General features: G+C 37.5%; 1 protein-coding gene across 1 annotated transcript; it reads right to left on the bottom strand.

The window, feature by feature from the left end:
• Positions 1 to 6,974: 6,974 nt before the first annotated feature.
• LOC103948864 (auxin-induced protein 15A-like) lies at positions 6,975 to 7,651 on the bottom strand. Its single transcript, XM_009359949.3, has one exon. It carries the CDS (start codon positions 7,464 to 7,466, stop codon positions 7,158 to 7,160), a length of 309 nt encoding a protein of 102 aa, XP_009358224.2. The 5' UTR covers positions 7,467 to 7,651; the 3' UTR covers positions 6,975 to 7,157.
• Positions 7,652 to 15,162: the final 7,511 nt, after the last annotated feature.

Here is a 15,162-nt window from a genome sequence, read left to right as displayed (position 1 = left end):
CGAGATCTTATTAACAATTGGTATGATCATCATATGAACCCGCTTTGATACTATTTTAAGATTTTAGAATTGTGCAAATAACTTGCTACTAATCGCACTAATATTATCACAGCTCAAACAATCTGCATAATTTGACATGTGTTAAATCTTATCACAAAAGACTTTGATATTGTTAGGTACTATATAAAGAAGAATTGAATTATCCAAATAAGTTGACCGTCTGACTATTTTTTTGCTCTAACCAACCCCGGCAGCGGTCTAAAATTTGGTCTCATCTGTCCTCATTATCCAATGCTCACTACTCCGTGCTTATCCATATACATATGAGAATGACTTATTAATAATCGAATCAATACTATGCTTTTTTTTTTTTGCCATCTAAATGCACACATAATTGTTAGACTACAGAAGTATAATATTATATAATAGTGTACTATATCTGTAAGTCTGCTTCTCTAGATTATGTTTAGTGTTGGCTAGCGGCTTGGTTTTATGACTCGGCGCTAGTGTGTTTTTTGAGTGGTCATTGACGTTCCTCTTTACTGTAGCCTATATTTATCTTTTGTATCTCGTCGTTTTCTTTTGTGGGTCTATCATTTATTCCAGTCATTTCGAGGTTGCCCATGTTTGGGTGACTCAAGGTTAATACCGATGGGTTTTGTACCAACACATGTGTAGGATTTAGGGGGATTTTTCGCTCATTAGAGGGTGGGGCACTTGGTGCTTTGCATCACACACAAAATTTGTTGCTGCAGAAATTCTTGCTTTGATTGTGGTCATGTTTATGACTTGAGTCAGAGATTGAAAACATTTATGGATTGAAACAGACTCCCTGGCTATTCATTATCTTTTCAAGGCTCCTAATACTGTCCCTTGGTTTCTGATGGTGGATTAGAAAAATTTTCTCTTGCGACTTCGTCAAATGCGATCTACGTGTACACATATTTATAGAAAAAAAAAAATCAGGTTGCATATGCTTTAACTTCATTTGGGGTAGATAGTTATACTTATTACTGGTGGTTTACGATTCCAAATTAATTTGTAGCCTCTGCAGATGCTCGTGACATTTCACTTTGTCCTTATTTTCGTTTTCGTTGATCATTTGGTCTTTACGAGTCTTGGTATAGTCCTTTTGCTTGTATTTTTTTTTTCATTTACTTTCATTATTATCAGTAAATTTGGTGGAGGAGGGATGAGCAGGGGGTTTCTAAATGTAATGGTCCTCTCCTCTTTGTGGTAGGGTACGTGTCTCCCACACGACCATTGTTAAAGAGCTAATCTCACATAATCTTTTTTTATCTAATATATATATATACACACACACACATGTTTAACATGTTACCTCTTATGTTATCTCATGACCAAAGGTGTCAACAACCCGGACACGGGGGCAGCGGAAAAATTAACCTTATGCCCGTTGCGCGAGTACAAATACAATAAAATAAAACAAAACAAAAATAAAGTTCTCAATACAAATAATCCGAGAAACCTTACAAGTGTATAAAAATAAAACAAAACCATAAATCTCTCCTCTAACACAACCTTAGCTCGTATACTCTTCATTAATCTCGTACCAAACCTACAAAGTCTAAAATGTACAAGGTGAGCGAAACCACGGCTCAGTAGGGACTTAAGTATTATCAAGGATAATTGTCAAGGCTAAATCAAATGTGAGGCAACATGTAAATCAATTATATCATGTTAACAAACATAAATTATATTTCATGAATGCATCTTAACTTCAATACCATGCATTTACCATTAATTTATATAATAAAACAAATGGACATGCACGTCACATACCATGCATTTACCACTGCAGCGGTGGTCCGTAAGCTTTATCATGTAAACTTAACGCCTGTAACTTTGTCATTCCAAATTTCCCTTTTGTTATTTTGTCATCTAGTTCTTCTCTCGATCACCAGAGTCCCGACTACTTGATACAACTTGTCCAAAATATTTTATACGTTGTATGTAGTTTGCATGAAAAGTATTAGTTTGAATATTTGTGGTTCTGTTTGTGTGTGTGTGTGTGTGTGTGTGTAGAGAGATAAGAAAAGAAAAGAGTGGAAGAAATACATTATGTTAGGAGATTGTTCGTGAAGCTTGGCACTTGGATTGGAATACAAAGTTAGGCACTAGCTTTAGAATTGAGGTAGAGGTTTCTTGGAAAACTTATCAATACTAGGGCATTTGTCTTGCTTAAGCTTTATGAAATATGTGTTCTATTTTGTATGTTTATAACTGATGTAATTGTTTATATTGGAACTTTGACATATTATTGTTATTTTCAATAATATGAATATTATGATAATGGTGATTATATGCATATATTGTTGCTTATTGGAGTGGATGGACTTTAATGGAATATTTAAAATTGAGATATAGAAATGAAACTATTTTTTGTGTGGTTGAGTTTGACAATTATAAGGACTAGCATGGATGACAAAAGTGAAATTAGGAAAAAAGCTAGATCGATGAATCTAGCATATCATGGGACACGTTTTGTAGCTCCACATAGCATATGGCCTTATCTACATATCTATATGTCAACCAACAGAAATTAAAATGTTGATGTGCAAGAGTGAATAATATGCATATAATGCATTTGATCAGATCATCAGAGTGAGCAAGTGCGTGACTCTGAGTGTGAAATTAGTAAACAAACTCATAAGGATAATGGTAGGGAAATCAAACGTTTTAAATCAAATTTGTAAATCAAATAATGTTGTTGTTGATAATTGGATTATTACTTAAGCATTGATTAACATGTTTATTTTCTATTGATGACACATCATTTAGTTTGCCAATTTAGTTTAAAACTTTGGTCTCTCTAGCATTACCCAACTCATAAATGCTAACGGAAGATGATGAGTGTCAGTTACATATGGAGTCCATGTGTGATGAATTTCAAAAATTAATCATTACCCTGATACAGCTAGCTAGCTAGGGACAGAAGAGGATCCTCTCTGAACCCACTTTGTGGGAATCCTAGGGATCTTCACATCATAGTTGTTCATCATACATCAGGCGATCAATTTTCGTCAGATACTATTTGTGTTTAATTTTAAATAAAAAAGTTAAATAATTTTTGATCGCATGATGCACAATGTATCCGGATGGGATCCAAATCTGCTAGGGACAACGTCTCACATAGTCACATGTTACTGAAAAGTGAAAATAGCTAGTTTAATTTGCCCACCGTTTTTTGGCATATGCACTGGTGGCCACTGTAAGTGCATGTCGAGACTCTGTGGTTTGAAGTTTGATGCAAGCCGCCAAGGAGATGAACAATAGTTAATAACATCGTCTAGGTGGGTACATTGAGCCTGTAGAAACCGTATATTCTACAATATTAATATTGGCATTCATTGACTCTAAAACCATCCTTGAAGAGCCTTAACCATGTTAACTGCCTAGCTAATAGAGCCTAACGAGAAATTTTGTTGTATTCTGAACACCATATAAAACACCATGAGTTATAATATAAGTGAATCACAAGATTAATATGTCTCACTTTATGGTTAAGTTGAGAACACCTCTTATTTGAATTATAGTTGAACCTTTATAAGCTAATAGCCTTGGAACCAAAGAAATCTTTTAATTTATCAAAGTATTCCTTATTTTATAAATATTGTACATTGTATTTAGTTTCTTGTTGACGAACTAACAATTCTATCTATTTTTTTAACCAAGTAAAATTCATGAATCTACTTTCTTCTTTTTTTTTTTTCTTAGAAATAGATTATACAATGTTAAATGCACTACATTATTCTATTTTGTGAACATTATCGTAATGGAATGGATGTCAAGGACCTCTTGAACTACCCTGGAGAAAACACAACTTCAAAGTTGTTGACTGACGAACATATAATTGAGAGCACCATGAGAAGATCAAGAAGATGAAGTCGAAGGTGATAGTTCTAATATGAAGCCCATTTCGCAAAAAGAAGCTCTCAAAGTGGTGACGACATTGAATCATTTTTGTTGCAATATGAGAAAACCATACAAGAACTTATCATGTTGAAACAAGGATTGAGTCATATTTTAGTAAGGTCTCACACTTGAATCATAATGTAACTACCCGTCCTTAAAAAATATGATTTTTATAATTTTTAAATGTGAATTTACGAAAATGCCCTTCGAGGAAAAGTGTTGACTCTTGTTGACTGCCGTGTCGTGTCATGTAAGACTCGTTTTCTTGGCGTATTCTCATAGTACTCGTCGCTACGAATGCATGTGCGCAAACAGAATGTAATTTGGAGTTATAACGAAGATTCTACAAACCTTTAAACGTCGAGGATATTTTGGTAAATTAATAATTAATTGAACATGTGGTATTTTGTTGGACCGTTGGATGAGTGCCACGTGGGCCCACCCCCACTTTTCTGGAACACTCTCTCTCTTTCTTCCGTAGCTCTTCTCTCTACTTTCTTAACTCTCTCTCTCGGCTCTTCCTTTCTCCCGTGAAACAAACCACCATCATCACCAAATCTTTCGGCTTGTTGAACATCAAAACCACCATTATCTGCATGTCTTCACCACCATAAATCTAGTTTTGAGTTTTGTTTCATTGAAAACGAACGCAAAACACGAGTTCGAAGAACAAGGTTTTGGGTCGAGACTTCTAGGCATGATTCAGATAATTTCTAGCCATATTTTGAACTCTAAACATATAAGCTTCAGGTGAGTGCATATTGATGATAGTAATTGCAGTATGTATGGTTATGTTTAGATGTATTTAGTGCTCATTATCTTGCACCTCGGTGTTAGTGCTCCATCCGAGGCCAAGGCCTAGCCTTCACGTGATCATTCACCTCCCGCACCACACGCTCACCTTGGATCCAAGGCAGGTGCCAGCCTGTCGTATAGACACCATTAGGTGGTTCCGATTCGTAGGTAACTTATGATTTATCGCACAGCCTTCACGTGATCGTAGCACTTTAGCGTATTTATTTACACTCAGCCTGTCATACATACCATAATAGGTGGTTCCGACTCATGTACAGGCATATTTGATGAGCTATAGGTTCAGCTGTACAGGTCACATTAGGTGACTCCGACTGACACATTATTTATATTGATTTATTTCACCTGACTTACTTATTTCATTGCTGAGATACTTGACATGGCGCATACTTTGGTTTTCATTGCTCTCGAGCCTGGTTTCTTTATATGTATGTAGTATTATTTTCTGCGAAATTATACGGGTTTTGCAGTGAGGGGTTATTATCTTTGGAAAGAGAAATGGTTTCAAAAAGCTTTGTTTTTGCCTACTCACGTTTTCTGTTTTTCGCCCCTTCAAGTTTTGACTGCTAAAAATTCGTATTGACGAGGATTCTTGGCGAATCTCAGTATAGGTGGCTACCTCTTAGGGTATGATCTTTACCCACACCACTGTATTTTACTTATGCTCTAACGTCGCATGTGAAATGAGTTCATTCCCGCTCACAACGCACTTTTGTCTTTAGGCACTTTTAGGTTTAAATTTATTCATATTTTCCACATCACTACACTTTATGGCTTCGTCACCTTCCAGGTGTAGGCCAGCACCTTCGTCACCTTCCAAGTGTTGGCAAGCACAACTTGATTTGGAGTCCTAGCAGACATTCCGGGTTAGGATGTGTCACATAAGCAGTGTATATTAGGAAATTATTAATTTACATATTATGTGGAACATGTATGAATTTTTTATAATGTATTATCTTACAAATTATCAAATTATTAGTTTAGCACATTATCCTCAAATCAGAATCGATCAAAAATATTCTTTAACTAAAGTTATTAATTATTGAGTATTAAATTATCAAAGTTCAATTACAGTTTGTGCTAATGTGTTGCCCTCCAGTGCGCATGCCTCGTGTTTGGAAATATTGGATCTCATATTAGAGGTTCTAGGATGCTGCCGCCGGTTATTTTTTAGATCAGGATTTAGCATTAGATTTCTAGTCAAAGAGCAAATAAAAATTTTCAATTTGTCGGAAAATATAATATATCTAGTAGAATTTTGGCTCCGATATAAGTTGATATAGTCCAGGGTGCATTCGTAAGAGTCTAAGAGAGTCATTAATCGATAATATGCAGTGCATGTGGATGTGGGCATGCAATCACTGTCGTGATCTAATATGGGAGAAGAAGACGCAGCAGATGAGATTGATCTCTGAAGCTCTGAGCGAGGCAGTAATGCATGCAAGGAATAAGGAACAATTTTTAATACACTATTGTCAGACCAGAAAAATAAAATAAATAAAATTTAACTATTTTCTCATGTTGAAGCGACCCCTACATACAGGCCTGTTAGGCCAGGAGAGACTAATAGGGTCACATTACACAATCCAATAATTTCATCCAAATTTTGTATAAAATAAATCCTAAAAAATTCAATTTCATCTTAAAATTTGATGAATAATGTGTGGGAAGTAGCTCAACTTTTTATTAGCTCTTACAAATTTTTTATCTCCCAATGTGGGATCAAATAAATAAATCAAGAATGATAATTTTCGCACATCATTCTTAATTTCTCACACACCACTCTTTATTTATAACTGTTAAATTCAATGTATAAAACGAAAATAACTAACATGATTAAATAGGAGTGTAGAAGGCTAACAAGGATATGTTTATCATTTCCTTATCAAAGTCATTGCAGATAAATCTGTAACTTTACAAACTTTTGCTTTTGTAATACTTGTATAGGAGTCGGTTTGTAATCCTGTCGGCTGAGCAGAACAATGGCAACCATGAATTAGAACAATGTAATACCTCAAACCAACGAGATCAAGGAAGCCTTCAGTGAATTGGTCTAGAATTGCATCCACTGTTGGGCAATCAAATTTTATCACAAACATCATATTCTGGTTAGCCTTCTGCATTTTGCTGTTATCCATTTTATTGTTTCTACATTGTTAGTTCAGAATTAGACCATAAGGAGGTAGACATTAGGAAATAAGGATAAAGAACTTAACTAAAAATTACAAAAATATTAGGGAATAGTATTTCCAAGAACTTGCAATTAAAAAAATAAATAACAGACTGATAACTCATTGGTCTCATGTCTATTCCTTTCGCTTGTAGAATAGAAGTTGGAAAGAAGAATGAATTGGTTAAACAATTGACCATCATCAGGATTCAGGCCATATACAGAGTCAATGATTATTTTACGAACAATTTAGACATGAAGTTAGACTGATGAAGTAGTCTTCACTGCATGGAATTGTGAGTCCCCCAGTAGGATGATCATATCCAAACTCTTCCTCAGCCTTGTTTAACAATTCTTGGAACAAAGGGTGGTTCAAATATGATATCGGAATCACAAATCTCTTCTTTTCATCTTCTCCAACATAAACCGCAAAGTGGCCTTTTGGAACCTCAGTACTAGTACTGTCTGCAGCTGATCCATATCTTGCTGAAAGAGTTCTCTGAAGTTTCTGCTTGGCATGAGCTATTCCCATCAACTTGATTCCCATCTTTAGGAATGTTAAATAAACAAATGTACCACGAAGATCAAATCAAAATGGTTGAGACCTTGAGTGATTAAGTGAGAAATGCGGATTTGGCTTGAATTGGCTTGTTAGTACCTAAATATATAGGGGAGGAATTCAAACCTTCAAATGGATAAAATTGTAAGGTCCCTATTGAGAATGTTGTGAGAAACATATCAGGTGAAGGAGTTGGTGAAGTTTCACATGGACTGTGCCTTAATTAGCCAAGACATCCTGCCCTACAGAACTTTAGGAACCAATAAAGAGTGGTGCAAATTGAGGGATATATGGAGTGAGCCCCCTAACGCACGCCTCGTGGGGGCTTCTTCCGAATTTTATTTCAATAATCTTGCCATGGAGATTGTATTTTTCATTCTTTATTCAACAATCATCCTTGTAAGAAAATCAGACAAGTCCGAAACCAATGAGACATATAGGCTAAAATGTTAAATAGATGAACACGGTATTTCAAAAAAACGCTAAAATGATAACCAATTAATTTGAGTGGTTAATCTTGAACTTGAGCAACGATAAACTTTAAAAAAAGACCTCAAAACTAGACAGTTCAGATCATTGAAATTGAATGAAAAGTGACACCATAAAACAGCCCTTCAAATAAACATAGTTGAGGGATATCCCTTAAGTGAACCTATAGAGTCATCTGAGTAATGTTTCAACTAATAAAGCAGAGACCTTTCTGATGCTAGCCATGTTCTTAACATTAGAGGTCAGTATCCAATTAAAGAGGATATTCTGAGTCTGTGACTCATTGCGCATATACTTAAAGCACTGAACTTGGACGTACATGGGGCTATTCAGTAGCTTTTTTTATAGTGACAACCAGCAAAGAAGCCTTTTTGTGGTGACAGGCTCCCAAAATTAAGCCAATATATTGGTTGTCTACTTTCTGCTTAGACTTTCCCTTTGGATTCGCTAAACCATTACTTGGGACCCTCTTTGACTCATTCACATGGGATTTGGATCCCATCCGGGTACTTTGTGAGGATCTTAAGAATCCTCACATTCTATTCGTTTATCATATATTGTGCTGCTATAAATTATTTTGATTTTTTTTATAATTAAACATAAACAGAGTTTAACGAAAACTGTCCGCATGATATACAATGACCGGATAAAATGTGAACATCTCTAGAATCATTACAAAGAGGATTCGGAAAGCATCCTCATCCATTCACATGGAAAGTCTTGGTGGAGTGAGTAGAGTTGAACTAATCGTATCATCCAAGAAATCTCAACAGGCTTTTCAAATAACAATCTTATCTCATTTCAGATATATGTAAATTTCTTTCTTTTATTTTTTATTTTTTACTTTTTGTAAACAACTGTTTGATTTCCTGCGGTTTATATTGTTTATTATGTACTTGTGAAGCATCTAAAGCCCATACACCAAGTTCTGTCAAATTTTATTGTTTTCTAAGTCATATTTTTTGGTACCATCCATGATATCACAGCTGCACAAGATTCTATTAGCAAGTCCAAAGGTAACTTTATTAGGTTTCTTGTAAATTATACTGCTTTTAGAAAGGATTAGGAATGGATGAATATTAAAGCAGAGAAATAAATTAACATAAATTTTGTATGTAACATTTTTGTTGAGGATCATGACTGTAACTCTAAGTCTGAGACTCTGAGGACCAATCAACGTCAAATGTAAGTATTGTGGTTTATCCAACGCTGCGGTTTTGAAACAAAGAAATATTTTTGTAAATTAAAAAAAAATAAACTAAATTTATTGAGGAAAATTTCTTAGATTAAAATGAAGCCTTATGTTATAAGCTAAACTGGAACCATGATTCCTAGTTAGAACTTGAAGCTTTTGACACTTCTGTGTATAAAACCAATGTGATTTTTTCTATTCAGCAATAAAAAGCAAGTTTTACAATCCAGGCTATCAAAATGAAATAAGGTATGGGTTTAATTTTACATGTATATAATTTAGTATTTTATCTGGAGTTGTTTTATTGATGTAATGGTGGGGACTCTAGATAATTGTATTCTATTACAAATTATTATTTAGTTGTCACTGCAGCCTGTGAAGAAGAACCTTGAATGACACACCCCGATCTAAAAATTGGGGATTGCTGGCCGTCACGTGAAAGTGACGTAGTCAAGTGCGCAATGTGGAAGTCAAAGAGTGAAAATACAAGGAAAAATAAAGTCGACAAGATAATTTACAATAAAAAGATCAGTGAGTACTAGTGACAAACATGGAAGGAGAAAGGCAAAGTAAAAGTTCAAGTATCCTAGGTGTAGTCCAGAATAGACAAACACTATACAAGTGAACTAGAAAGTCCTGCACGGAGGGTGCTCTGTCAGAAATGCATCAATGCCTCTTTCGTCAACCACGTCCTCGCTACCTAAAACCTAGAGGGGCGCAAAACAGAAAACGTAAGTGGGCAAAAACAAAGCTTTTAAAAATCATTTCATTCTCAAAAGTTATAACCCCTTTCTGTAAAACCCGTATACTTTTCAGAAAATATTATACATACTCGTATATCAAATCATGCTAAAACGATATAGCTCAAATATGCCATGCCAGAATATGCCGCGTTAGAATATCCAAACAAATATTATAAGCATCAAGCAGGTGAGACAAAACAAATCATAATATGCTAATAATAGCAGTACATCAGCCGAGGTCACCTAAAGTGACCTGTACGGTTGAAACTATAGCTCCTCAACCATTATCCTGCACACAAGTCGGAAACACCTATAGTGATCTATACGATAGGCTGGTGTATATAAATATGCTCAGTGCTACGATCACGTAAAGGCACTGCGATGTATCGCAAGTCACCTGAGAGTCAGAACCACCTAAAGTGGTCTGTACGACAGGTTGACACCTGCCTTGGATCAAAGGTGAGCGTATGGTGCGGGAGGTGAACGATCATGTGAAGGCTAGGCCCTACTCTGGCGGAGCACAATCACCGAGGTATAGGAATATAAGCTATAACTCAATCTTATTAACACCACATCTATCACTAACAACATACTCACCTGACTTACCTGAGTGTCCGCGGCACCAAAGCATAACCAACACAATCACAACAATAATATTGACAATATTTGACATGGCATTTCAATTATAAAACCACTAAAACGTAATTTCTGGAAAGATACCAATCAATATATATATTGAAAACAAAAACCCACTCACTAATACGTAGAAGGATCGTACGCCTCAAGCCTCGCGTGGCTGCGCTCTTCCTCCGGATAGTCCTCACCTATATGTGAAACAACTATAAAACCGTCAATTTAACGCACATAACCAACCTTAGATAATAACTTCTCATACATTGCTCAAATAGAGTGTTTGAATATACCACCAAGCTCTACTCAACCTCACGAACATCCCCATATTTTAAAAATAATTTTCCAACCTCCCACGTGCCGGCCACATGAGGGCATGTGCCTGGCATGCATGTGGAAACCCTAACAGCGTTAGGGAATATTCCGTTAAAACCCTAACAGAAGTTAACGGCCATTTCCTGATGCAGTTAGAATATTCCGTTAATTCTGACGGAATATTCGCCTCCTTCTCCGGTGAGCCTAGCCGGTCGCCGCAGTCTGCAACTCGAATTTTCGCCGGTTTCTGGAAAAACTTCAAACCTTAATATCTTCTTCATTTCTCAACCAAATTCCATGAAATTTGAACCAAAATGAAGCTTACAATGAGTAGAACAAAACCTTACCACTTTGGGGACCTAAAACCAACGGAATCTCGCCGGAGGAACCTCAATAATTCGGCCAAACCTGCATCTCGATGAACTCAAGCTTCCCAACATCCAAAACACTTCAAAATTACTCCCTAAGCTTCATGAAGACGTCCTAAAGCTCCCTATAACCTTAGAAACTTCTAAAAACCTCACGATCATGTGTGCATGAACAGTGCACCAAAATTGGGTTCTCGGGTTTTTAAAGGTCTCATGTCCTAAAAATGGTATGGATGAGTTCCTGGGCTTGCAAGGAGTCCAAAACTAACCTTCAAACCTTCGATCCGTGCATGGAAAGTTAGTTTGAAGTTCGTCCGTACACTTGCAAAGGAAATGGAAGGAAAATGGAAGAAAGTCCGAGAGAGAAGGGAAAGAAGGAAGTCATGGGTGTGTATGTGTGGGTGTGTGGTCCAGATAGAAGCCCACCAACCAAAAACAAAACAAACCAAACACCCTACAACACAAATTAACGTCTAGGGGCAAAATCATCATTTCACACTTACGGTACAAATAATTCGGGATGGGCTGTCACAATCTACCCACCTTAAGAAAATTTCGTCCTCGAAATTACATAATAAAACAAACCACTAGTAATCATAAAACAAGTGGGGATACAAATCTCTCATCCGATCCTTCGTCTCCCAAGTAGCCTTCTCCACTGAGTGATTCCTCCACAAAATCTTCCCCAAGCGTACCGTCTTTTTCCTCAGAACCTTATCTTTCCAGTTTAGAATAGTCATCGGCTCTTCGTCGTAGGTCAAATCAGGATTAATTTCCAACGGCTGCGGAGGTAGCACATGTGATGGATCTGAGACATAGTGACGAAGCATCAAAACGTGAAATACATCGTGCACTTGAGATAACTCGGGAGGTAACTCAAGTCTATAAGCTACTTTACCGATCCGCTTAGTGATCACGTACGGTCCGATATACCTGGGACTTAATTTCCCCTTTTCCTGAATCGTACAACACCTTTCCACGGCGACAGCTTCAAGAATACCTAATCACCTACTTTATAGGTCCGATCAGTGGCATGCCTGTCTGCTAAGCTCTTCTGACGATCCTGGGCTGCTTTCAGCTTAGACTTGATTACTTGAATATTTTGGGTAGCCTCATCCACTATCCTTGGGCCCTCTAAAACTCTTTTGCCTACATCTGACCAACACAACGGTGTACGATAGGATTTACCATACACTGCCTCGAAAGGTGAGATACCAAGGCTCGAATGGTAACTGTTGTTGTAGGCAAACTCCATCAGATCCAGACGTCTATGCCATGCATCACCAAACTGCAAAATAGAGGATCTCAGCATATCCTCCAGTATTTGAATGGTCCTCTTAGATTGCTCATTAATTTGAGGATGATATGCCTTATTATACAGTAATCTCGAACTAAGAGCTTCTTGAAATGTTATCCAGAATTTAGAAGTAAATCTTGGATCTCGATCAGAGATGATGCTGACTGGTACACCATGATATTTAACGATCTTCGATACAAATAACTCAGTTAACCGTTTCATGGAAAACTTCTCTTGAATTGAAATAAAATGCACGGACTTGGTGAGTTGATCAACCACTACCCAAACACCATCATAACCATTTCGTGTATGGGGAAGCTTATACAAGAAATCCATGGTAATATTTTCCCATTTCCACTGTGGAACGAGAAGTGGCTGCATCCGTCCAAACGGCTTCTTTCTCTCGGCTTTAACCTGTTGGCATACAATACATCTGCTAACATACTCGGTAATCTCTTTTTTCATACCCGGCCAATAGTAAAATGGTCATATGATATGATACATTTTAGTGCTCCCCGGATGCATAGCATATGCCGATACGTGTTCCTCATCCAAAATATCATTCTTCAACTCCGCGTTGTTCGCTACAAACATTCTACCTTCTAGCATGAGCATGTCGTTTGATTCACGAATCCGAAGGTCTTTCTTTCCCCCCCCATTCCTTAGCCGAATCAGCTCCTGAGTTTCATCGTCATCCATCTGTGCCTCGAGAATACGGTCAATCAAGATTGGCCTGACTTGAAAGTGAGCAAGTAAGGCTTCCTCTCGAGCTTCCACTTCTAACTTCACTCCAGTCGACCACAAATCAGTATGAAGAGGAACATGGCTTGCGTGAAAAGCATCAATTTTGCCTTGAGATTTCTGACTAAGTGCATTAACCACCACATTTGCATGTCCTGGATGATACTCGATCGTGCAGTCGTAATCACTTAGCAGCTCTATCCACCTCCACTAGCGAAGGTTCAAATCTCGTTGAGTAAACAGGTACAGGAGACTCTTATGATATGTGAAGATCCTATATCTCTCACCATAAGGATAGTGTCTCCAAATCTTCAGTGCAAACACGATCGCCGCTAACTTAAGATCATGAGTAGGATAGTTTACATCATGAGGCTTCAATTGTCTCGAGGCGTAAGCGATAACCCTGCTATGTTGCATTAGTACGCAGCCCAAACCATTCAACGATGCGTCGCTGTAGATCTCAAAGTTACCACCATCATCTGGAAGTGTTAACACTGGTGCATGAGTGAGACAATACTTCAATTGTTGAAAACTCTGCTCGCAACTATCGTCCCACTCGAATCTAATGTTCTTCCTGGTTAACCTCGTAAGTAGTAACGCAATAACGGAAAAATCATGAACAAACCGTCGATAATAGCTTGCTAGACCAAGGAAAATCTGTACCTCAGAGACGGTTTATGGCTGCTCCCAACTTTCCACCCCTGCAATTTTCTGAGAATCCACCTGAATACCCTGAGCTGAGATAACATGTCCTAAGAACGCTACTTGATCTAACCAAAACTGACATTTACTGAATTTAGCGTATAACCGATGCTCCCTCAGTTTCTTCAACACTAAAGTAAGATGTCGCACATGATCTGCTTTGGATTTGGAATAAATCAAAATGTTGTCGATAAAAACAATGAAAAACCTGTCTAAGTACTGCTTAAACACTTGGTTCATCAAATCCTTAAAAGCAGTAGGTGCGATAGTTAACTCGAACAACATCACTAAAAACTCATAATGACCATATCGGGTTCTGAACGCCATCTTAGGAACATCCTCACTCTTAATCTACAGCTGGTAGTAGCCAGACCTTAAATCGATCTTCGAAAACATGCAAGCTCCTCGTAACTAATCGAATAAATCGTCAATTCGTGGCAACGGATAACGGTTTTTAATCGTCACCCGGTTCAACTACCGGTAGTCTCTACACAGCCTTAAGGTACCATCCTTCTGCCGCACGAACAAGACTGGAGCTCCCCAAGGCGAAGTACTAGGCTGTATAAAACCTTTATCTAATAACTCATACAACTGAATTTTCAGCTCTCTCAACTCAGCAGGAGCCATCCGATAGGAAGTCAAGGATATAGGGTCTGTACCTGGCAATAAATCGATAGTGAACTCTACGTCACGATCTGTCGATAATCCCGGTAAATCATCTAGAAACATGTCGGGAAAATGCCTGACCACTCTAATATCCTCCACACGGCTAGAAGCGTTATCGTTCAATATAACATGTGCCAGTTATCCCTGATAACCCTTTTGTAACAACTTCTTGGCTTTTACTGCCAAAATAATGTCGTGTCTGTCTCACGCCGCTACGCTCGCCAATAAATGTAGCCATAGGTAGCCCCGGGCGATGAAACGTAACTTTCTTCTCATAACAATCAATATTGGCTCGATTAAAATGTAGCCAATCAGTGCCCAAAATGACATCAAACTCAACAATATGCAACGAAATGAGGTTAGCTGGCATAACCTCATCCTCCACTAACACTGGGCACCCAGGGTACATCCAGCCTACCTGACACGTCTCTCCTCTAGGCATAAAAAACTTTAACTCAAACCCGAGATGTATGGGATTAGGTTGCGTCAATTGAGCAAATGTATGAGAAATAACTGAATGGGTAACACCATAATCAATCAA

This window comes from the organism of the source record quoted next, unplaced genomic scaffold (genome assembly GCF_019419815.1).
Source record: "Pyrus x bretschneideri cultivar Hongxiangsu unplaced genomic scaffold, Pyrus_bretschneideri_v1 Contig10, whole genome shotgun sequence".
Lineage (NCBI taxonomy): Eukaryota > Viridiplantae > Streptophyta > Magnoliopsida > Rosales > Rosaceae > Pyrus > Pyrus x bretschneideri.
This window is presented reverse-complemented; position numbering and strand designations above follow the sequence as displayed.

Bases quoted from the DNA above. Each gene is read 5' to 3' on its own strand.
- LOC103948864 (XM_009359949.3), bottom strand. From the start codon at position 7,466: ATGGGAATCAAGTTGATGGGAATAGCTCATGCCAAGCAGAAACTTCAG.